General features: G+C 43.3%; 1 protein-coding gene across 1 annotated transcript in view; it reads right to left on the bottom strand.

Moving 5' to 3' along the window:
• Positions 1-461: 461 nt before the first annotated feature.
• The window catches only part of LOC146822957 (serpin B10-like), a 273,400-nt gene continuing 248,320 nt past the window's right edge, over positions 462-25,541 (bottom strand). The window contains exon 8 of the mRNA XM_085607115.1: positions 462-1,062. Within this exon, the coding sequence (XP_085463241.1) occupies positions 661-1,062 (402 nt within the window). The 3' untranslated portion in view covers positions 462-660. The remainder of the gene's footprint in view (positions 1,063-25,541) is intronic.

Raw genomic sequence — 25,541 nt, 5'->3', positions numbered from 1 at the left:
TGGGGGACCGCACACTCAGGGCCTGCTTTAGGGCAGTGTGACAGGTGCGGCCGCACTGGGCGCTGATCTGTGGAGGGGGGCGCTGACCTCAGGGGGGCGTTGTGTTTAGCAATCATTTATAATTGGAGAGATGAGGGGCACTTTTGCCCGGTGGTAGTAATAGAATTTGAGGAGGAGGTCATGGGGGTGGGGGCGCCAAAAATGATTGTCGCACCGGGCGCCACGAGTGCTAAAGCTGGCCTTGCGCACACTTCTTAACTTTTTTAAATTAACGGCTCTCTGTGATGGGGTCCCTGCCGCCTCTTTGAGGCTTGGGGAGCAAGACCGCATTGTCCCCTCCAAATTATGAAAATAACAGCCCTGTGAGATGGGGACCCTCGAGGATGAGGGTTTCATGAAAGCTTGAGTAAATAAATAAGGGGGCTGGGTTGATGCAGTAATAAGACTGAAAACTTGCAAAGTTGATTCACAGACAAAATTTATTTTACATAATGCTTCATACCATACTAAATAATATGTCTGAAGGTATTAGGTGAACTTATATAGAATACACACGTACCAGTTTTGTCTATTCTTTGTTCTGCTATGAAAGTTGTAGAAAATGTATCTCTTTAAAGGGCCCTCATGCTTTACAGACTCTGGGGCAAGTAGAAGCTTGCTCTATGGAGAGGAGAATCTGCCATAGAAGAGGATGCTTCCGGTCTTGTTATGCTTAATAAAAAAGACGAAAGGGTGGTCTGCCTCAAACTTGACACTCTTGGCCATTTTCAAAACCACGGTTGCGGCAGTGGCAGCCGCAGCCTCAGTGCCCTCCTCGTTCACCTCTACAAAAGCCTTATGGAACACTTTGGACAAGTACAGGTCATTTGTGCTGGACATTCCTGTAAGATCAGCCTTTCCCTGGCTGAAGGCATCGCTCATTCCCATGCTGCTCAGAGTTTCACGCATGTCGTAGCTCTCTTCCAGCCGGAACTTGGGCAGGGACACTTCTACCTCTTCGTTCCCCATTTTATCTGACCGAGTCCAACCTTCCAGTTTCTCCTTGGTTAGTTGATGTTCAAGCTGCAGCCATAAAAGAAGGAAAGAAGAAACGTTTGCACACATTTATTAATTTACAGCACTTAATTTGTGACATTCTCATGTCTGATCACTTCTACAAATTAAGACACATCAGGAGAAAGGTAAGTATACACTGATGTTAAAATGTAACAAAACACAGCAATGTTTATACATATGAAATAAGTGGAGAAAGTAGGGGACAATCAAACAACAGATGAGAGCTAGGGAGGCCGATTGCAAGCTTCCAGCTTTGCTTTGTTATATTTGAGCACTCAAGATTTAAAGAAAAGAGAAACAAAACACTACAGGCCTCATTTATAAGGGTTTGACGTAGGGCAGCGCCGCAAGGAATCTTGCTGAGCTGCCCTACGTCAAAAGAAAATGGCAGGAATGCGCCGTATCTATAGGAACATCAAAAAAGTGTTGATCTGGTGCTGCAAGGGGCCTCGTAAAGGAGGCCCTACAGGTCACCATGGCCCTGTGTTCCAACCAGTTAAGTGATTACAATAACCAATTCCATTTCGAATACATCCAATATATAATGTTATGCTGGGAGCAGTGAGGCCTCTTTTTTTGCTGCTCACAGCCAAGATAAGTTACAGTTTCTTTTACTTTCTCTTACAGTATTGCAAATGGGAAACATCCATTACAACAAAGTCATTACAACGCATTACCTTTACAAGGCGACTGTTACAACGCAACCGCCTTCACATCCCATGCCATTACAACGCCTGCCATTACAATGCATGTCACTACAACCCGTGCCATTACAACGCATACCATTACAACGCATGCCATTATAATGCATTATCAGGTAAGTAATGGAGATCTTTTAGTTTTATGGTGGGTGTGGGTTTTGGGGTACACTGGAATAGTAATTTTTACCCTACACTAGCCAACACTTTCCCTACTGTTGCACTCACTAGAGTGGGAATAGTAATTTTCACCCCTACACTATCCAACACTTGCCCTACTGTTGCCCTTAAAGTATTATGTCTTGTAATGGTATGCGTTGTAATTGTTTGCGTTGTAACGTCATATGTTCATTTCAAATGCCTCACAAAAGATGCCTCGGTATCTCACTTTGTGATATTTTTTTCATGCTTGGATGTATGTGCCGCTGCCCAAGTCACTTTGCTCCTTTGGGCATCTATTCTGCGACATCTGTTTCTTACTTTCCTCTCAGCCCTCCTATCACCATGCTTACTCACCCGTGGCAACTGCTCTCTTCTCTGCAGCTCTGAGTGTGCAGGAACTTCCATTTCCCAACAGGCACTTGTATCTTCAGCATAGATGTACGCTCACAGAAGAAACGTCTCTGCTATTTAACATCAGCATGTTGATATCCCTTCCTTTTACACACCCTACACTACTTCAGGGGCTCACTATAGGCAATGCAACCCAGCGGATGGAAATACTTTGTCACACTTGAGAATTCTTTTTCTTACAGAACTTGACTTGCTATCTTTAAAGGGGACATTAACCCACCTTGTGGTCAGATACCAGAGAGTTAGAGGAACTGCTTTCACTCTATTTAAAGTGCTTTTGCACGTAACATACTGTGATTATAGACTCTATATTGTTTACCGCTTCAGTCCAGAAGGCTGATTCTTACATGGTTTAAGAGCATGTGGAAGAGGAGCAAAAGGCTTCCATAATAAAATCCTTTTCTCAAGCAATTGAACTTTCTATGACAAAAGTCTTACAAAAGAGTGCCTTGATTCCTTCTGTGAATGTTGTCCCGACACTCCCACCCCTACTGAATCTATGAATTCTCAGAATTCTCCTAAGGTACTTTTTCAGATTGCCAAATCATTGAGAGATGCTGCTACTATCTCTCCACATCTGTCACTTCAGCAAAAAACAGTGTGATGATTTAGCAGGCAATTTTTGCAAAAGAGTGGCCAATATTCATGCTTCTTTTCCTTCCACTCAAGATGGGAAATCCAGGGCTATCTCTCCTGCTCCATCTCTTTGCTCTTTAGGGACAGTTTCCCCTATTGAGAACATTACTTTTCTATCTGTTTTGGACACTACTAAGTTGGGTTCACTGTTAGACCCTCTGCCACCTGCCATTTTGAGCAAAATGTGTTTCTTGCTCTCTCCAATCTCAATAAATCTTCTCAATTCTTTTTTATTTGAGGGTTCAGTTCCTAAGACTTGAAAACATACGATGGTGATACCTTTACTTAGGAAACTGAACGTGGATATGACAAACTGAGTTAACTATCGGCCCATTTTGTTGTTGCCACTGTTTGATAAAATCCTTGAAAAGCATTTTAATCAAAAGTTGTCGGCCTATTTGGAAACCAATCGGCTTTTACACTCATCACAATCTGAAAGAGTGCGCTAAGGTGTCTAAAGTGCAATAGGTACAGTAGACTGTACAAAAATATCGACATGTGTGGCACTGGATAATGTTTCGTCATACTAACACAACATCGACACCACATCGACTGCCAGTTAAAAATGAGCTAAAGTGACTATAGTGCCATAAAGTGCAATAAAATAAATGTCTATAGTGCAATAAAGTGCAATAGGATAATCAAATATGTCAACACATGAAACATCAGATAAAATCTCAGCATATTAGAAGTACCTTTAGAATTTAAGCTCGTATTTGGAATTTAGTCGAAATAAGCCTTGCCAGACTTTTTCAAACTTCATAATCCCCCCATTTCGCAGTGCAAATAAGAGCTCTTTTTCTAACCTGCGTCAATTTCCGAACCCACTCATATTTTGTCGGTACCAGGCCTGATCGGCATCTTTGAAGCAGGAGTGAATGGGCAACTGCCATTGCAATATATAATAGTTTAACCATCTTATCAGATAGGCGTAGAGAGGGATCATAGCCCAGGATTTTCAGCCAATTGTTAGATTCCAATTTAATTAGACATTCAGCCTTCAGATGGCGAAAAATATTGTTCCAGAACCCCTGATTTAAAGGGCACTGTGATATGATATGCATCGAATTGGCTGTCGGGTAATTTGAGCAGCGAAAACACTGACTAGCTTGGCTAGGATAGACCTTGGATAAAAAATGTGGGGTTCTGTATAGAATCATTTACTAAAGAATAGTATCCAGTGCCAGTTAGCTCCCCGTAGCGTACTGAAATTAGGTTTATTTATTTCGGACCCCATACTCACAGTGACATCCAATTCTTCGTGTTTTTCCCATTTTATTATTGCTTTCTGAGCGAGATCCAAACCTTTGATAGGGGTTAAAAAAAATTCCACTCCACAGGTTTCCTCACTGCGATTTCTATGAATAGTATGTGCACCAGATTGTTATGTTCATTAAACTGTATCAGATCCAGATTACTAAAGAACTTGATTAGGATATTATAGGACCCGAGAAGAAGAAAATCATTCGGAATTAGCTCATGCATTTCGGAAATATTTAGCCATCTATCTATCGTTATAAAATCTGAGATTTTTTCCGAAAGCCAGCCTATGCCCATTTTTGATTAATTTCAGTCAATTCTCTAATCCCAAATACTGAAGTGAGTTCGGATCGAGGGGTTGAGGTATTGATTATTGGAATTGTGTATCTTCTACAGAAGTTCTGACGTTTACAATAGAACCACTGCATACACTTATAGCGCACTATTTTGGGTGATTTCATGATTTTTAATGGACAGCGTATCTGGTGCTCTTTGCAGATTAAATTCAGTTTACGAATAGTCTTGTATACAATTCTGACCTAAACCTGGAGATATATTGTGCAAGGTATGCAAAATAATAATCCCTGAGATTGGGGAGGGCTAACCCACCATTCTTCAACTCCTCATATAAAGTGCTTAGTGCAATTCAGGGGGGTTTCTTTCCCCAAAGGAAAGATATAAACAAGGACTCTAATTTAGCAAAGAAAGGTGCTGTTAAACACATGGAATTGCCGAGAATAAAAAGTTAAACAACGGGAGAACAGACATCTTGATCTGTGAGACGCTCCCCATGATAGTTAACAGGAGGGAATTTCAACGGTGCAGTAATTCCTGTACTTTTAGCAGAAGCGGGGCAAAATTTAAGTCGTACAGGTCAGAGATTCGTGATGAAAAATCAACCCCCAAGTATCTTTTTGGTTTAGAATTTGCACATGACAAAATATCGGTGTGTAGAACATCGGGATTGCATCCGCACTGGATTATTTCTGTTTTCTTTTTATTCATTTTATACCCGCCAAATGATTTAAACTGCTGAAAGACCTCAACATTGTTTGCTTGAACCTCCCTTATTGCAATGGATAATGAGCATAATATTGTCAGCATATAATTTTAGTTTCCCCATAGTAGGTAGAGGGGGACAAATATCTGCATTATCTCAGATGGCAATGGCCAAAGACACAATAAAAAAAAGCGAATAAAACGGGGGACAGTGGACAACCTTGTCTGGTCCCACGTTTAACACTAATTTGTCCTACCTCGAAGGCGTTGACAATAATATTGGCTTCTGCTTTGTGATACATTCTCTGAATCAACCCCATGATCTGGGGAGGTATACCAAACCTAGAAAGGATATGAAATAAGGTCTCCCAGACCACGAGGTTGAACACCTTCTCGGCAGCCAACAGAAAGACCAAGGCTGGTATTTTCTTAGTCTTGAAATAATCCAGTGCTTCTGCTAAATAATGTGTGTTAGTCCCAAGCTGTCTCCCTGCTATAAAACCATTCTGATCTGAATGGATCAAGTTCAAAGCTATTGCATTAAATCTGTTGGCTAAAAGTTTATTGATAATCCTATAATCAGAGTTCAAAAGTGTGATTGGGCGATATGAATTAGGGTCTTCGCTGTCTTTTCCCTTTTTTAAAAAGCTAACTACATTCCCTTTTTGGAATGAGACTGGTATCTGGCCTCCCTCCAGGATTGAATTAGCGATCAGCAAAAAATATTCGAAAACAGCCTCATATAATGTTTTAAAAAACTCCGCCGGATAACCATCCGGTCCACAGGCTTTACCATTTGGGAGGTTTTTTATAACATCCCCCAGTTCTTCTTTAGAGAAGGGGTGCTTCACATTAATTATATCGGTCTCAGAGAGTACCGGAATATCCTGTTCCCGAAGGAACATTTCCAGGGATGTATTATCGATTGATTGTTGTTGACCAAAATACGCCTGTAATGTTGCAACATACGTTCCCTATATTAGCCGGGTCTTCACTTCGGTTACCAGTTACCGGACATCTCAATATGCTAATCCGGTTACTTGCGGCCTGCTCCTGAGCCTGCCATGAGAGAAACCTCCGGTATATTTACTCTCTTCATATACCTTTTGCCTATAATTACAACTAGAGGTTTCAGATTTTAAATAATAGGCCTCGCTAAGAGCCTGGTCAATTTGTTTGTTGGTTGGGAGCCGAGGGGCTTCTATGTAGGATATCCTAGCAACTCTGAACCTTCTGTTCTAGGATTTGCTTTTTTTCTTTTTCCTTTCTAAAACTTTCAGCGTCCCTACTTATAGCCAAACCACAAATATATGCCTTAACGGAGTCCCAGACAATATGGGGAGGAGCTGTCTCATTATTATTTGCGAGAAATTCCTTTATCTCTGTTTTACAGAGTAGCACCCAACTTTCTTCCAATAGGTATTGCCTATTTAGAGTCCATCTCTCAGAATGAACCGAGATTTTGCCTAACTCAATCTCTAAAATAATCATGGCATGATCCGAAAATCCGTTCGGAAGGATTCTTTGCTGACTAAAGTTCAAGGTCTTGGATATAAGAAAAAAATCAATATGTGAGGAAGTGCGAAAAATGCCCGAAAAACAGGTATATACGACTTTAGTCAGAAATGCTACCCTCCAGGGGTCGATTATATCCAGAGTCTTACTATAATTTTGAATAATTTTAAACGTTTTAGGTTTTAATTGCTTTTTGGAAGTGACTGAGGAATCAATTTTTGGGTTCTCTAGAAAATTAAAATCCCCCCTATGATAACTTCACCGGGAATTTGTATTAAGGATTGAAAAAGTTCTTTGTATGGGACAGCATCATCCTCTACTGTTGCATAAATACTAGCAAAAGTTAGGTATCTATTCCCCAGCTTACAGGCCACCCAACATCACCTTCCTCTCTGATCACTTACAAAATTTACCACCTCTGCTTGAAATTTTTTACCCAAAAAGATTGCCATGCCGGGATGTGTTTCTGAAGAAGAGGAGAAGCCCCAATATGCTGCCCAGGATCTAAACATAGAGAAATCGGCTAACTTCCCATCTCGAATATGGGTCTCTTGAATTAAAATAACAACTGGGTTTTCCGTCTTAATCCATGATTCAATAGCCAGCATTTTCTTTTTATTATTGAGGCCGTTGACATTAAAAGAGTCCACCTTTAGGATTTCCTTTTTATCTTTTAGTACGCTGCACTATTTGGTCTTTGAGGGGAAGCAAAAGTAAGCTGAGCTTTGCTGCGGAGCCCCCCAAGATCTATCATTAATACCACACTTGCCCTCCCAGGGTATAGATTTGGGAATAGGGTTCGGATGATTCTCGATTTTTAAACATGGATCTCTTTTTCCCCTTTGCTTCCCATTCCATCAAACCCCCTAATGTCGCAGTGAGCAGTCCAGCATCCCTGCTCACGCCTGACAGGCTTACCCCGCTCCCCAAAACTGGCACCCTGACCTTGTGCCAGATGCTATCGGCCTACCTACCCCACACCCCTTTACCCAGGACATGAAATAAAAGGGAAGAGAAGAAAACAAGGAGAAAAAAAGAAATCCAAAAAAGCTGTCTAAAAAACAAGTTCACAAAGGAAGAAAAAACAGACAAGAAAGAATATACCACTAGTCACAGCAAATACCTAAGAGCCCTGAACTAAGAAATTAGGACTTGTTAGAAGAAATTTGTTGCAGTAGTTCCTGAGCTTCGGGGACATTGCAGAATACATGAAATCTAACTTTTACAAGCACTTTTCATTTACTTTGTTGTGCGATCATTGCCTGTGCCCCCTGTTCTTTAAATAAATGAAACATTTTAACAAATTCTTTCCTTATTTTGGCTGCAGAGGCAGACATAGCAGGGAAAATATGACATGATGATACATCCGAAGAGGGGAACTTTCGCTGCTTCACTGCCTTGGATAGGATTTGTTCCTTGACCCTATAATTGCCAAAATGAACAAGGACTGTCCGCGGAAATTTTGCATTGGGAGGAATATATGCAGTCACGCGATGGGCCCTTGTAAGAGTCCAATCCCCATTATATTCTGGTAAGGATTTGAACAAGTCGACCCATTGTAGTGTCTGCTACCTCTTAAGGCCTTCTGGAATACTGAGGATAAGGAGATTAGAGCGTCTAGAATGATTCTCCAGTTCCTCAAATTTATACTGCATTGCGGATTTTTGGCTCTGATAGGCCCAACCTTGTCATTCATAATAGAGACTTGGTCCTCCAGTTGCGATATCCTAGTTTCTGCCTCATTAAGTCGCTCCGGAACCAGCCATACTTATCTTCAATTTTAGTAAGCCGGGCATTTATAGCAGCAATTTCCATAGATTGAGAGGCTTGGAGCAGGGCCTTTTCTACCACTAGGCAGGCCGTGGCAAAAAATTAAACCTCAACCATCAGGAAGCACTTACAGATGTAAATAAAGCAGGTGCGTGCCCGAGACCGAGTTGAAGTTCAAATGCAGTAACGCATTAATCAGCCGGAATTAGTTAGCTTGGTCGAGGCTGGGCAGGTGTGCTTTCTCCCCATATCTATCAATCATCAAAAATTAGCTGCGATCCTTGATCGCAGCACCCTTGCATCCATGACATTCTCGAGCGCATTCCCAGTGTAGTTCCCTTGAGGCTAACGTAGCGCCTTCAATTCCACTGTTGACGTGACTTGACGTCACGTTCGGCGCCACAGGCGGAGGCTGTGCGCGCGCGGCCGGCAGGAGGCAGAAATAGAGTAGAGAGTTCCCTCTGCAGCCTGCAGACCTGCCTATCAGGTACCGGGGGAGGCCGGGGGGGGATCTGGGTCGGCTGCGGCAGGCAGGTAGATCATAGTTATTTTAAAATATTTAAATACTTAATAATCTACAAGCTGTGAACATTTTAAGTCTACAAATACTGTGTCACTCAATCATTTCTCAATATTAGGCTAAGATTCACAGGATCCTACCATCCCGTTGACCAAGGCTTCCTTGTTTTTGCTTGTAAACACAAGGTGTGCATTATCTTGCTTCTTGTTGGTATTCTTTGGTCCCTTTACACACTAACCTTGTGCCCTTCGATCTGCTGCTTCACTTGATTTACCTCTTTCTTACCTCCTTGTTCTTCAGCCCCACTATTGAATGCACATTTCTATCATCATTCTGCCTCGTTTTGATGAGCTGCTAATATAGTTATATAGTTTTGATAGCATCTTTGTGCTTATTTTTACTCGATCCTTTTATTCCATATGTGTGCTGTGTAGCGCTTTTGCTGTAAAAGGCACTACAATAAAATATATTAAATAATGGATGAGTCAAGGCTTCACTTCTCAAGAGTCACGGTCCCTCTCTGCACTCAACAATGGTAATAGACATCATCTGTATGTATACCCTACACATAGGCCTATTGTATAGAGTTAAGATATTAGGATTACACTAATTGCAGAGATCATTAGACATCATTCTATACCTGGGATGGCTGATTTCTTGTTAATGCTATGTGTGATATGACATTTGCATAATTTCTGTGAAATTATGAGTGACGTTTCAGGGACTATGAGTGACACTTTCTGGCAAGCAACATAAAGATGAGGGAAGCACATAAATATCAGAAAATGCACTAATTTCAGCAACGAGAAACACTAAGAAGATTTTAAACGTACTGCACAGTACCCGAAATTGAAGGGCACTAATCTAGTACTTTTACAGATACTCGGATGGGGGTGGCAAAACTTACTTTATTAACTCTGTTCTTGGTGATCTGACCCTCAGCCAAGCAGCCGTAGCGCAGTGTGTCTGGCCTCGGCCATTGACTCTGCAGCATGCTAAGGGCTGCCTCGTGCCACCTTCCACGGCAATCATTTTCGGTTTGCCGCCGGTGCCCGTGAATTCAGGCAGCTTGTTCGAGTCCTCTCCTGGCAGCTGCTGCAAACAACCAGACGCGTGACGGTCGGTCGGTCATAGGTCATCACGCCCTACACTGCATTCTCCCGATCGGCCTCAGCAATACTGAATAGTCTGCGGGAAGTCCAGCCTGTGCTAGCACTACACTCAGCACTGCTGGAAACAGCACTATAGACTGATGTGAGCAGAGCCGGGAGCACCATAATGGTTGTGGCTGGTAGCGTCACCCGCAAATCACTGAGCTGCTGCTGGCTTCATACTCCTGGACCCCACGGCGCACTGTCTTGCAGGAGACAGGGCGTGACGTCCCCTCACAGCGTCACGTGATGTCAGTCTGTCTTGGAGCTGCGTCAAGTGACTCAAAGCTGCGCAGGCAGCATGGCACCCGGGAAACCTAATTGAATAAGTATAATACATTGTAGTACTGACAGCGCGGCCTTATCTCTCAGCTGCTGGCAATCCTGCAAAGTACCACAGAGAGTCCCAAGCCTGAGGGAGCAGCGCGCACAGCCACAGGCAGCGCGCTGCCTGCTACTACATACAGGTTTGCAGGCTTTAGTGACAGCAATCATATCATGCAAATATGCGTGACAATGCATTTCAGTGCGGTTATGCGGAGCACCACTCTGAAATGCATTAGTCTAACGCCTGATGCGTGATACTTGGCAGGACTGTAAAACATACACTTGATCTGAATTGTCCTAACAGAACCAAACCATTATAAACCACCGTGACCAAGGTGAAGATCACGTCTCTCGCTGACTTCCCATGCCTCGTTGGCAAGCGGTCTCAAGGGATAGGCATTTCAATCACTGGTAGTATGTTTAACTCAGAGTGAGAAAATCCTATTAAAGAATGTCACACTGCTTAAAAGGACTACTACTGCTCAACACATGCATCTCACTCAATGGAAGGTCTTCTTCTTTAATAGAAGCCTATTTTAATAATGTGTGGTCCATCTCACTCACATGAAGGTTGTCAGTTGTCTCTTTCAAAGGGAGGCCATCTAAATCACTAGAAGGCCATCTCACTCACCAAAAGACTTTCTCACTCACTTGAAGACCATCTCTTTTAATGGGATCACATGTGAACTAATAGAAGGTCGATCATTCATTGCACGTCTATATCCATCATTTGAATGTGTGTCACTCATTGTAAAGGGTACAGGGAGGGACGTGGGTGCTTCGCGTTAGTGGCTTGTGGTTTGGAGGGGTGGCCCGGATGAGGAGAGTTGGTTTTCGGGGGAGTTTTGACCCTCACGTTTGTTGAACCTAGGGCACCAAGTTGGGAGGAAGAAGTTGGGGTATTGGATGTGCCCCTGGGACAGACCCAAAGCAGGATGCTATTTGTCAGAGGCCCTTAAGGAGTTGGTGCAGGGACTTACGTGAAGTGTTTTGGTGGAGCGGTGGCCGTGGTTCCTGCTGGTTGTGCATTTGAGCTAGTGGGTTGGTTGAGGAGCTGATGGAGGGGTCGGTGTGGAATCAAGTCACGACACCATCAATTATACCAGGCTTCTGTGGAAAGTCAAATTATGTAGGAGTCATAAGATAACAGTTTTCAGGTAGAATAGACATCTCGATCCCTGTGGGTAAGGTTCTCTGTATAATATATTTAGTTCGTAGTTTAATAGAAAGGGTCAGGTGTGGCTAAGTGTCCTATGACCTGGAGATAGATGGCATCCTCCATATTACTTATCGTGGGGGCGGGGTTATTTTAGTGATGTGTCATGGCAGATGCTGTTGGTGAAATGTGAGGATCGGATGGATGGGTGGAGCCAAGGTTTTACACAATAGAAGGTCGATCATTCATTGCACGTCTATATCCATCATTTGAATGTGTGTCACTCATTGTAAAGGGTACAGGGAGGGATGTGGATGCTTCGCGTTAGTGGCTTGTGGTTTGGAGTGGTGGCCCGGATGAGGAGAGTTGGTTTTCGGGGGAGTTTTGACCCTCACGTTTGTTGAACCTAGGGCACCAAGTTGGGAGGAAGAGGTTGGGGTATTGGATGTGCCCCTGGGACAGACCCAAAGCAGGATGCTATTTGTCAGAGGCCCTTAAGGAGTTGGTGCAGGGACTTACGTGAAGTGTTTTGGTGGAGCGGTGGCCGTGGTTCCTGCTGGTTGTGCATTTGAGCTAGTGGGTTGGTTGAGGAGCTGATGGAGGGGTCGGTGTGGAATCAAGTCACGACACCATCAATTATACCAGGCTTCTGTGGAAAGTCAAATTATGTAGGAGTCATAAGATAACAGTTTTCAGGTAGAATAGACATCTCGATCCCTGTGGGTAAGGTTCTCTGTATAATATATTTAGTTCGTAGTTTAATAGAAAGGGTCAGGTGTGGCTAAGTGTCCTATGACCTGGAGATAGATGGCATCCTCCATATTACTTATCGTGGGGGCGGGGTTATTTTTGTGATGTGTCATGGCAGATGCTGTTGGTGAAATGTGAGGATCGGATGGATGGGTGGAGCCCAGGTTTTACACTTGTAATCGGGCGGGATTATGAAGTGGTACCGCCGGCGCCATGAGAGGCAAAGCTTGGCATGCCTGATGTTCGAGAGTACACATAAGTTATTACCGATTATTGCAGATGTGCATCAACGGTCGTATACTGCTGCCTGCTTAAAGGTTTTAGGGAAGAGTTTCAACTGGGGTCATCCCAGTGGCTTGGACCCAAGTTAAAAGGGGGAGGGGAGAATGCCCATTGGTGTGGGGGGAAGTGGTCTCTAAGTGACTTCATGTTTGAGTGGGGATGGATGATGGGGGGGAAGTCTTTCACATGGAGAAAAGGAAAGTGCGTCCGTTATGTGTCAAAGCGTATGTGCAAGTCAGGCCACTTATTGGTCTAATCCTCTTGCAAAGGCGGCGCCACCGCCGCCTCCCTTTTAGGGAATTAGCAGCCCATGTTTTTATCCGGCGCGGTGGTTGAGGGATGCTTTAGGTTCTGTTTTCTACAGCCGTATGCCTGGAGGGTTGTGTCTACAAGTTTGTGTTACTGCAGTCATTATAATATATGTATTAAACAAAATGAAATGACTTACTCATTATATAACACCTTGTTAAAAAAAATCCTTCATCCAGGACAGCTGACACTTAGATAACAGAATTAAACACGTTAATCAAATGTATTGCTCATAGATGTTTGCATCCTATGCTGCCCCCTACTTAAATGTATCTAAACTTTAGTGTTTATGTAATGGCAGGAAGACCTTAAGCTGCTTAGACCTGCCTTCCTGCCTAATTACATCTGAGGAGCCCTGCTGGGATTGAAAAAAAGTAATTTGCAGTCCGCGCATCTTACATTGGGTGATCAGTATTGTTGTTTCAGAAATGACCCACTATTTTATGAGGTTGCTCTGGTGTTTGCACTTCCAAAAAACTGATTTTGACAGTCAGTGGCTCTTGTGCAGGTCTTCTGTAATAGTTCTCCCATTCAGGCCATAATTTTGATTGGCCGGTGCATTCCTGCGGGTCTAGTGATGGCAGTTACTGGGCCTATTGAAACTGAGGCCCAGTTTTTTAGGAGGGCATACTAAAACCTAGTGTGAAATACTGGAGAAAAGGGCAAAAGGTGGAAATTGGAGAGACAACTGATTTTCTGGATTTAGGGGTTTGAACGCGTATTCTCTGTTGGCTGTTGCATAATAGTTTGGGATTAGTCCTTCTTGATTTTGGCATCAAGCTATCTTGCCATATATTTTGCTTTATCTATGAATTGTTATGCTAGGTACTACCATATTTCTTGACAGTGGATGATTTTGAGGTTGAACCCTCTTGGTTTAGGAATGCTCACGATTACCCAAAGGGTGTCCTAGCGCTGCAGAGAAAAACTGAAAAACAGACCGCTCAAATAAGTAAAAAATAGACTCATGAAACTGAAGAGAGAAACTTTTTCAAGGATTTACGGAAGGAGTGAAGGTTAGTGCTGCGCCTAAGGGAAGGTGGGAGAGTATTCCAGTGTTTTTGGCTACCAGGTAGCAATGGAAGAGCGTGCGCCTATCTGGGTTTTCTGAATTGCAGGGAGCCAAAGTAGATGGTGAGAAGCATAACTGAGGACATGAGAGGGAACATATAGCTGAAATAGCCTCTAAAAGTAGAGGGGGCAGTTTTTCTAGAACTTAAGAATTGAAGGGGAAGTGAGGAGATCGGATTATAGTTACTGGGAACCTAAGGAGGCAAATAAGGTTTCTTGAGGAGTGGGACTACCATAGCCTGTTTCTTGGCCATCGGAAAATGGGCCTTGGCAAGTGAGTCGTAGTAGTGGTTTGTGAGCACTGAACAAATATGCGTTTCACCTCTGGCCAAATTAGACCTGGGAAAACATCAGGGGAAACAAGTGCTATATAAATACAAACCTTTTTTCCTCTTCTATCCTTCCGAATCCAAATAACTGACTAACCTATCCACCACTTAAATTACTTTCATATTTCACTACACTAATTCAACACTAATCATCTATGGGTCTCGGAGTAGCGTGCTGAAATCATTAAATTGATCTTAAAATAGATTCACGAAAATCGTTTTCATTAATGTTACTGGCTTCATAAAGTTTTGGGGAAATTATGTTACAATTTTCTAATGCAATATACAGAATTATTATATACAATATTCAGAATTATTATTTCCCTATATTTTTTCAGCTAGAATAGAAAGGCAGACAGGAAAAAACTTTCAGGTGCACAGTACAGAAAAAGAAAAGCGGCTAGAGAAATAGAACTACCCAAATTGAACAGGTCTATTGAAAAATTTCTACGTCCTCTAAAGAGTTCTCTTGAAGTTGCTTGGGCATCAACTTCAACCTCAGAAAACGATGACGATATAGGCCTACCAGACAAGGACATAGAAGTTAACAGCCGAGAGCAAGAAGAACACGTTGTAGTGGATACTGCAAAGGATAACCTTGAAAATTAAGATGGTGATCAAAGTAAACGCCCGAAAATAACTGAAGAAAGCGTTAAAATAGATTATTCAGATCCTGCTTCCTGGGAAGACTTGCCAATAAGTAGAGACAAATTAAGAACTCTTTTGGTTGAAAATGGGCCAAAACAAGTGAGCAAAAAATTTCCTTTAGATGAGAAAAAAAGGAAGTTTTCAGCTGTACATTATAAAAGAAAACTTCCAAATGGAGAAGAAGTTTACCCTGAATACTTCCAGTATTCTGTATCAACCGATAAGATTTTCTGTTTTTGTTGCAACGTATTTGGCGGAAATTCAAGTTCAAGTACAAGTCTCACTCAGAATGGATGCAACAATTGGTGTAACATATCAGCAATTCTGTCTTCACACGAAAATAGTGTTGAACATATTACCAACTTCCATAACTGGAAGGGCCTGTATACAAGTCTAAAACAAGACGCAACTATAGATAGTGCTAATACAAAAAGGCTTAAAGAAGAAGAAAAGTACTGGCATCAGCTCTTAGAGCGTGTAATATCTCTTGTAAGAGTTCTGGGTGCACAAAATTTGGCCTTCCATGGCAGCAGTGATAAACTTCATGCTCATGATAATGGCAATTTTCTTAAAATTGTCGAATTGCTCGCCATGTTTGATCCTATTATGAATTAACATCTCAGGAGAATACAAAATAAGGGTAGAAGACATGCTCACTATTTAGGCAACAGTATTCAAAATGAACTGATCCAAGTGCTATCAAATGGTATCAAAGAGAAAATTATTTCATTGGTTAAAAAGGCAAAGTATTTTTTAATCATTCTTGATTGCACACCAGATATCAGCCGCACGGAACAAATGACCATGATCATAAGATTTGTGGACATTGTGCAATCTTCAGGAACAGAGTCGTTTCAGTCTTCAGATGAAGAATTCCAAGAAAGCAGCCTTGTGCACATAAAAGAACACTTTTTGGGATTTGTCCCACTAACCAAAACCACAGGTGCATTGATGAGTCATGTTCTGAGAAATCAGCTCAAAAGCTTGTCATTGTCAATTGAAGACCTACGAGGTCAGGGTTTTGATAACGGGAGCAATATGAAGGAAATAGGTCTGCAGAAGAAGATTCTGGGCATTAACCCGTGTGCCTTCTATGTCTCCTGCAGTTCCCACACCCTGAACCTCGTGGTAAATGATGCTGCTTCGTGTTGCACTGAAGCAACAGCCTTTTTTGATGTTATACAAAGATTGTATGTATTCTTTGCTGCGTCTCCTTGTCGATTGTTTACACTGAAACACCATATACCATCTTTGACTATAAAACCTCTGAGTGATACTTGGTGGTCAAGCAGGATCGATGCCTTAACCCCCGTCAGGTACCAGTTACCACATGTGTATGATGCATTGTTTGAAATTATTGAAGATTCAAGTCTCAAAGGCTCTTCTGGTACCATGACTAAGGTTGAAGCTGAAGGTCTTCTGAACTGCATATCTTCATTTAAGTTTGTTGTGGCAGTTGTAACATGGCACAGTATATTATTTCAAATCAATTTGACCAGTAAACTACTGCAAGAGAAGCACTTTACTATTGAGAAAACAGTAAATGAGCTGTAAAATACAGAGGAGTAGTTAAAAAACATGAGGAGTGACATGGAATTTGAGCGAGTTTAGGTTGATGCTCGAGAGCTAGCTGAAGAAATCAATATTGAGCCAATTTTTCAGCCAGAGATAAGAAGGAGGAAAAGGAAATTGTTTGCTTACGAATCAGAAGATGAACCCATCGCTGACCCCAAAGAGAAGTTCAGAGTAAATTACTATTTTGCAATCTTGGACACGGCAATTAGTTCTATAAAAGAACGATTCACACAGTTGAATGAAATTGCAAGATTATTTGTTTTTCTGTACAATATAAGTGACCTCAAGATGAAAACTTCAAAAGAACTCATGTATTTGTGTATCAAATTGGAAAAAGCTCTAACCCAGCATAGACCTGGAGAAACCATATCTTTTCTAAAGGACATTGACGTGGCAGCTCTCTGCTCTGAACTTTCAAGAATAAGTCATCGAATACAAAAAAATGCAAAACCTGAATATGTGCTGAACTATCTGTACCAAAACAAGTTAGAAAATGGTTTTCCTAATTTGTTCGTAGCTCTTCAAATCCTTTTGACTTTACGGATATCAGTGGCAAGTGCGGAGAGGAGTTTCTCAAAACTCAAATTAATAAAAACCTATCTGCGCAGTTCCATGAGCTAAGAGAGACTTATAGGACTAGCCACAATTTCAGTAGAAAAAGACATGGCTTACCAGCTTGACATTAGAGATCTTGTTAAAGACTTTGCTAAAATAAAGGCAAGGAAGGTATCATTGGATTAAGAGAAAGAACCCAAAACACCATTGAAGTTAGAAGAGAGAAAGTTAAAAACAAAATAAAATATCATGAACAGTGCTTATTTAGTTATTTAATGTTTGATGTGTTTTTTGTTTAATGTGGAATACAAGTTCTTTTATATCTAATGCATTAATTCTTCTAGCCTGGATGACAGGGGGAGAGAGTGATGGTAGTAAAAGGGAGGGGGCGGCATTTTTCAATTATCGCCTAGGGCGGCAAAACACCTAGAAACGGCCCTGGCTTTGAACTCCCTAATCTCCAGAATTAAGTTGAGCAGGCTCTTAGCATCCCATTGCAAACTAAAGGATCTATTGTCCTGAGAGGAGTGTTCCTGAGTTGATCCAGACTGCAAATGTTACAGTGTTATCAGATACTATCTGCCCTGTGTTTTCAGGGGCGAGTAATCCAGATAGGCTGTGTGAGGGAGACCACAGGGACTGTGGTGGAAGATGTAAAAAGGCATTACTGTCTCCACTGAGAGACATACCCTCAATTGAGCCAGGAGACTGTCCAGCTGTTCCTAGGACACTCTATGGCATCTCTACGCCAGACGTTAATCCAGATTTGGCTTTCAAGAATAAAGGGTATTTTTTAAGTTCCTTAGATTCCCCTGCCTCAACATCACCCATGGAAGTAATCGTCTCTGATTCCTCAAATATTTGTGCAGTTGAGGGCCCCCCCAGCAGAAACAGCAAGGACGGGGCTAATACTCATGTCCAAATCGTCTGAGGCCCCCCCTGATAGTCTTTCTGAAAGGGCTCTGTGGTGGCCATCTCCAAATTTTCTGTGGGAAATACAAGGTCTTTCCTTGAGGACCCGGCTCGATTTGCCCAGGCTGCTGCTTGCCCTACACATTTAGTGACCCTCTGGACCAAGACTGGAGAATGAAGATGGGTTGCGGCAGTATTTTTAGAAAACTTTTGCATGTTGAAAATTCCAAGAGGTTTCTATTGCTGCCCTTGCAAGGTTCACAGGAGTTTAAAAAAATAAGAGGGAGAACTTTTACGCATAGAACCCTCCCAGCGGCCCTCTACCAGGTAGTAAGAAAGCCCTGTGCAGAAACAGGCAGCAGAGCACGTGCACTTACCCCCTGGAGAGAAACCTGGTCGTCCCTGAAGATGCAAAAAACAAGTCTCATAAGCCGTTGACTTGCTTTGATTCTAGGGAGTAGTCCTGCCCATCCTGGGATTTCTTAGTGCTTCCTCAGCATTCCTTTCCGGTCGCAGAACAAGATGGAGCAGCCCAGCTGGCCGAAGACGAAGAGCCAGGAACTCGATCAGTGTTTAGGCTCCCTGCCAGCTGTCCTGCGGCATAAATGCAGTTTCCCACAGAGGGCGCCCACTTTCCTTATGTCTGCCAACCTGGAAGGTACGGTAAGGCTTCCCCCGCACTGCAACCCCGGAAAGATCATAGCGAGCGCCGCAGCCTTACAGGCTCCCGCACGTGAACTCAGCAGCGGCCATCACGGCCGTGCGCACAATGTCCTGAAAGTGAAGGGGAGGTGTGGCTTACGGCGCACTCAGCCGACAGCTTGCATCCCGCCTTTTGGTAAGCTAATTCTTTGGGAGGACGAATTCAACTCTTATAATGCCCTTGGTCGGACAATTCCGACACAAGTGGAACATAATAGTTGCTAAATTTTATTAGGTTACTGTATTTATTTAAGTGGAATAATTGCACCTACTACAGAAATTATTTACATGTTTCATTATCGTTTGGTCTTTTATACATGCCATTGCACCATTTATCTTTCAGTCACTGTGTGAACACACGAGCACTGACTATATATGTACCAAATTATAAATACAATACTCTTTGAAAGATTTATAAGTGGGTCCACTCTTTTAGCTACTATCATTTGATTTCCTGAGTTTGAATGTAATTGTTCTTTACTCCAGTTATGATTGTTCCACTCAGCGGCAGCTCCTCCGCTAAGGCAGAGGAGCTCCGCCCCACTGCTCTGTGAGCAGTTCAAAAAGGAAAAATAAAATGATAATAACGCAATGTTATTATCAATTTATTTTTCCGTCCTATCTCAGTTGGTTTACATTTTCGGTCACAGGAGCAGGGGGAGGAGTGGTGGGCACTCTATTAAGTGCACATGATGGTTTGGCTGGCCGTCTTGGGCCAGACAGACAGTCATGAACCCTGAGCATGTTCTCCAGCTGGCTTTATTGCACAGCCTGAGTGGACAACATGCACAGGCTCCCAGTCCCTGTCTGAGCGCCAAGCCACGGCACTCAGACCAATCACAATGCTGCTGTCATGCTGGTGACAGCACTGCAGTGATTGGCTAGGGGAGTCTGGGAGCCTGTGTGCTTCCAGCTTCTGGAGTCGACCAAAGAGGAACGAGAGGTGGCGGCTGGCCAGCAGTTAAGTGATGTTTTGATTAACTTCATCCCCCTCGCCACCCCGTTAAGTAGCAGCTGCCACTGGTTCTGCTACGATCTCTGTCGCACATTTATATACTTGATCAGAAACAATCAGTTCTCTAATCTGCCATATAGTAAGCCTATTCTCTCAAGGCTTGCAATACAAGCACATATATATGCAGGCACGCGATGGGCCCTTGTAAGAGTACAATCGCCCCTATATTCCGGTAAGACATTTTTTTTAACGAACGAGTTGACCCATTGTAGTGTCTGCTGCCTCTCAAGGCCTTCGGGAATACTGAGGATATGGAGATTAGAGCGTCAAGAATGATTCTCCAGTTCCTCAAATTTATATTGCATTGCGGATTTTTGGCTCTAATAGGCGGCAACCTTGTCATTCATAATAGAGACTTGGTCCTCAAGATGCGATATCCTAGTTTTTGCCTCATTAAGTTGCGCCGGAACCCGGGCCATGCTATCTTCAATTTTAGGAAGCCGGGTGTTTATGGCAGCAATTTCCATAGATTGAGAAGCTTTGAGCTCCCTAATCTCCTCCAGAATTAAGTTGAGCAGGCTGTTAGCATCTCATTGCAAAGTAAAGGATCTATTGTCCTGATAGGAGTGTTCATGAGTTGATCCAGACCCAGATTGCAAATGTTACAGTGTTATCAGGTACTGTCTGCCCTGTGTTTTCAGGGGCGAGTAATCCAGAGAGGCTGTGTGAGGGAGACGGCAGAAACTGTGGTGGAAGTTGTAAAAAGGCATTACTGTCACCACTGAGAGACATACCCTCAATTGAGCCAGGAGACTGTCCAGCTGTTCGTAGGACACTCTATGGCATCTCTAAGACAGACGTTAATCCAGATTTGGCTTTGAAGAATAGAGGGTATTTTTAAGTTCCTTAGATTTCACGGCCTCAACATCACCCATGGAATTAATCGTCTCTGATTCCTCAGATATTTGTGCAGTTGAGGGCCCCCGGCAGAAACAGCAAGGACAGGGCTAATACTCGTGTCCAAAGTCCTAAGGCCCCCCCCTGATAGTCTTTCTGAGAGGGCTCTGTGGTGGCCCTCTCCAGATTTTCTGTGGGAAATACAAGGTCTTTCCTTGAGGACGCGGCACGATTTGCCCAGGCTGCTGCTTGCCCTACATGTTTTTTGACCCTCTGTACCAAGACTGGAGAATCAAGATGGGTTGTGGCAGCATTTTTAGAAAACTTTTGCATGTTGAAAATTCCATGAGGTTTTTATTGCTGCCCTTGCAAGGTTTACATGAGTTTAAAAAATAAAAGGGAGAACTTTTACGCATAGAACCCCCACAGTGGCCCTCTACCAGGTAGTACGAAAGCCCTATGCAGAAACAAGCAGCAGAGCACGTGCACTTACTCCCTGGCGAGAAACCTGGTGGTCCCTGATGGTGCATAAAACAAGTCTCGTAAGCCGTTGACTTGCTCGATTCTAGGAAGTAGTCCTGCCCATCCCAGGATTTCTTAGTGCTTCCTCAGCATTCCTTTCCGGTCGCAGAACAAGATGGAGCAGCCCACCTGGCCGAAGACAAAGAGCCAGGAACTTGATCAGAGTTAAGGCTCCCTGTCAGCTGTCCTGCGGCATAAATGCAGTTTCCCACAGAGGGCACCCACTTTTCTTCTGTCTGCCAACCTGGAAGGTACGGTAAGGCTTCCCCTGCACTGCAGCTCTGGAAAGATTGTAACGAGCGCCGCAGCCTCACAGGCTCCCGCTTGTGAACTCACCAGCGGCCGTCACGGCCGTGCACACAACGTCCTGAATGTGAAGGGGAGGTGTGGCTTATGGCACACTCAGCCGACAGCTTGCAGCCCGCCTTTTGGTAAGCTAATTCTTTGAGAGGACATTTTCAACTCTTATAATGCCCTTGGTCGGACAATTCCGACAAGTGGAACATAATAGTTCCTAAATTGTATTAGGTTACTGTATTATTTGAAGTGGAATAATTGCACCTACTACAGAAATTATTGACATGTTTGATCGTTTGCTCTTTTATACACACCATTGACCATTTATCTTTCACTCACTGTGTGATCACACGAGCACTGACTATATATGTACCAAATTATAAATACAATACTCTTTGAAAGATTTATAAGTGGGTCCACTCATTTAGCTACTATCATTTGATTGCTTGAGTTTGAATGTAATTGTTCTTTACTCCAGTTATGATTGTTCCACTCAGCGGCGCCTCCTCCGCTAAGGCGGAGGAGCTCCGCCCCACTACTCTGTGAGCAGTTCAAAAAGGAAAAATAAAATGATAATAGCGCAATGTTATTATCATTTTATTTTTCCGTCCTGTTCAGTTGGTTTACATTTTAGGTCACAGGAGCAGGGGGAGGAGTGGTGGGCACTCTATTAAGTGCACATGATGGTTTGGCTGGCGGTCGTGGGCCAGACAGACAGTCATGCACACTTAGCATGTTCTCCACCTGGCTGTATAGCACAGCCTGAGTGGAAAACATGCACAGGCTCCCAGTCCCTGTCTGAGTGCCAAACCACGGCACTCAGGCCAGTCACAACGCTGCTGTCATGCTGATGACAGCACTGCAGTGATTGGCTAGGGGAGTCTGGGAGCCTGTGTGCTTCCTGCTTCTGGAGTCAACCAAAGAGGAGCAAGAGGTGGCGGCTGGCCAGCAGATAAGTGATTTTTTCATCCCGACTTGCCATCCCGTTAAGTAGCAGCTGCCACTGGTTCCACTAGGAACTCTGTTGCACATTTATATACTTGATCAGAAACAATCAGTTCTCTAATCTGCCATATAGTTAGCCTATTCTCTCAAGGCTTGCAATACAAGCACATAGGATAAGAGCACAATAACCCGGTTGTAGCACTTCAGTGGAACTTTACTGAGTGAGGCCGGGGGGCTACTTTACTTGTTATCAGAATCAGGGAAGAAGGACCTAAATGGCACTATTCATTTAAAAATGGTATGCTGTCATCACAGCCAAAAGTCTAGAAGCTGGTACCTGAATGGTAATTCCACTGAAAGCAGAAAATGGCTCATTAAAAAACTGGATCTGAAACTTAAACTATTGTTTCAAGGCACTGTCCCTTTGGCCCAGCTTTTCTTTCTTCCATAACCTTAGAAAGAAATTAGGAAAGTACATCTCAACTTTGTTTCCCTGGTTAAAACTCAGCACTGCTTTTCTGCTTTGTTATACCTTTCACTGGGAGGCAGAATAGTTAACTTCCTTTACAACTGGCTTATTTTCACATCAAAACCCCAGGACTTTCAAACAGTCCAATACTTTCACATCAAATTTTTACAACATTTCATAGAAATCATTTCCACCTAATCTGTGTTATTCTTACCAACGGAAAGATGCTGGTCTCTCTAGAAGTACACGCTCTTCTTCATCCATTTGGAGTAGACCAGCTCGTACGTCATACTCATGATTTCATGAGCACGTTTTTCCTAGTTTAGCAGCAAAACTAAAACATTTGTCCTGTCATCAATAGAAGAGATTTTATGGTATTTGTTTATGCAGGCATTTCAAAATGGAAACTATAGTGAACCCAGGAGAGAAATAGTTTTCTGGCTGGTATGTCTCAACCTCAAAGACACAGACCTCACAATTCCTATTCATCATCAAATGTTTTCAATTTCAGTCACCAGTTCTCCTCTTTTTATATCAGGCTATTTTCAACTCTGTGGTTCTTCAGAAAGTTGATGAAACCTCTGGGTTTATTCCTCAGAGAGCCATGCATCTCCATAATCATATATCAGTGACGGCCCGTGTAGGGCGTTTTACCGGGGCGGTGACGTGGCGCAAAGGAGGGGCAGGGTGAGGGGTTGCAAAAAGCGGTATACGGCCGAGTTCAGGTAAGTTACAAAAAAAATTAATAAAACGAACTTCGTTGCGCGCGCTGCATCGCCAAATGCCAGGAAGAGACGACGAGCAGGGGATAGCGTTTTGATGGCGGCAATCCATTCGGGAGGGAGCGGTTGAGGAAAAGGACTTTAAGTTTTTTTGCTTTTTTTAGTGAGGATGGCATTCCAGATTTTGGGTGCGTTTCTGGCAAAGGACCGTGCAGCAGTTTTATGTTTGTGTGTTTTCATGGGGATGAGTAGAAGGGTGCTGGAGCTCCGGAGGTTCCGTGTCTGACCAGCCCTCTTGAGTTTGGCAGCCAACTACTCAGGTTTTCCTGTGTGCAGGGCTTTATGTGTGAGGCAGGCAGTTCTGTATCTGGCACGCAGTTCAATTGGGAGCCATTTTAGTTCTCTGAATGCTGGTTAGATGTGATCGTATTTCCTGATTCTAGGGACCATTCTAGATGCTTCGTTGAGAGTAGCTTTGAGTGGGGCTAGGTGAGATTTTGTTTTACCAGTGAGGGTGGCAGTCCCATAGTCAAGTCTGGATAGCACCAGTGATTGGGTGGCTTGTTTGAGGTCGTTTGTTGGGATGAATGGTTTTATGTTGTTAAGGATCTTCAGGTTGACGAAGGCACTCTTTGAAGAGTTCTTGATGTGATTGGCCATGTCGAGATTTAAGTGTAGGGTAATTCCTAATGATTTAACAGAGTGGGTCAGGGTGTGTTTGCCGTTAAGAGCATCTTAAGCTTTTAGCCAATCTGAAATATGAGGGTTCTCCTCTTTTTTGGAGATGAGGAGTATTTCAGTTTTGTCTTGGTTGAGTTTTAAGTGGTTAAGCGACAGCCAATGTTGGATTTCTTTTAGAGTGACATTTAGTCTGTGAATGTCATCAATGGAGGAGGTTTCAAGATAGATTTGGGTGTCATCTGCATAGAGGTGGAAAGGGACGTTAGCATTTTTGAGTAGGGTGGTGAGGGGTTCCATGTATATGTTGAACAGTTGAGGTGAGAGCACTGAACCTTGGGGGACGCCCCTGTTGACAGGGTGTAGGTGTGAGGTAAAGTTTTTTATTTTTATCCTTTGTGAGTGGCAGTGTAAGAAGGAAGAGAACCAGCGTAGGACCACCTAATCAGCTCCTACCCTTTCTTGTAAAGCATTGATGAGAAATTGGTGATCAACCGGGTCAAAGGCTGCCGATAGGTCTAGGAGGATGAGGAGGCAGCATTGGTCAGTATTGAGGGATTTGTGGATGTGGTCTGTGATGTTAAGGATCGCGGTCTCGGTGCTGTAGCCTTTTCTGAAACCCGATTGGTGGGGGTCAAGAAGGTTGATGTTATCCATGTGCTGCGTCAGTTGTTGGAGGACGCATTTTTCCAGGATTTTGAATAGAGTATCCATGATTGGAAATGAGGAGTCATTTAGCCATGTCTCAATGATGAATGCTATGTCTATGTCGTGGGTGAGGATGGATTCCGCTAGCTCTGTGGCATGCTTGGTGGCTGACCTGCAGTTTATGAGCATGCAGTTTGTGGGGGACGTCTCTGTTGTGTGTTTTATTGTTCGGGGGACCGTGGGGATGATAGTGCGTGTGGCTGGGGGTCTAGGGGATTTCGGAGGGGCCTGTTCTCTTCTCAGTCCTGTGATCACCTGTATTTTGAATTGGGGGGTGGCAGTAATAAGATTGTCGTATGAAGAAGCGAGAGCTGCCTCTTCACTCGCAGACGTGACATCTCTAGTTATTTTCGGTGTCAGTGTCTGCTGAGAGAGGGGGGTAGAGAACCCTTCCGGATGGGGAGCCCTTCGGAGGTCTCTGTTGAGAGAGAGAGTGGAGGGAAGGATAATGGTGAGGCTTTGTGGGTGCGGCGAGTTTGGTAAGGATTTCACTAAGACCCTGGATTATGGTGGTAATTTGGCTTTCAAGCATAGTGAGCAGCTGCCCAGTCTCT

This window comes from Triturus cristatus, chromosome 5_2 (genome assembly GCF_964204655.1).
Source record: "Triturus cristatus chromosome 5_2, aTriCri1.1, whole genome shotgun sequence".
NCBI classification, from domain to species: Eukaryota; Metazoa; Chordata; class Amphibia; order Caudata; family Salamandridae; genus Triturus; species Triturus cristatus.
The sequence above is the reverse complement of the archived record's forward strand: the minus strand, read 5'-3'. Positions and strand labels throughout refer to the sequence as shown.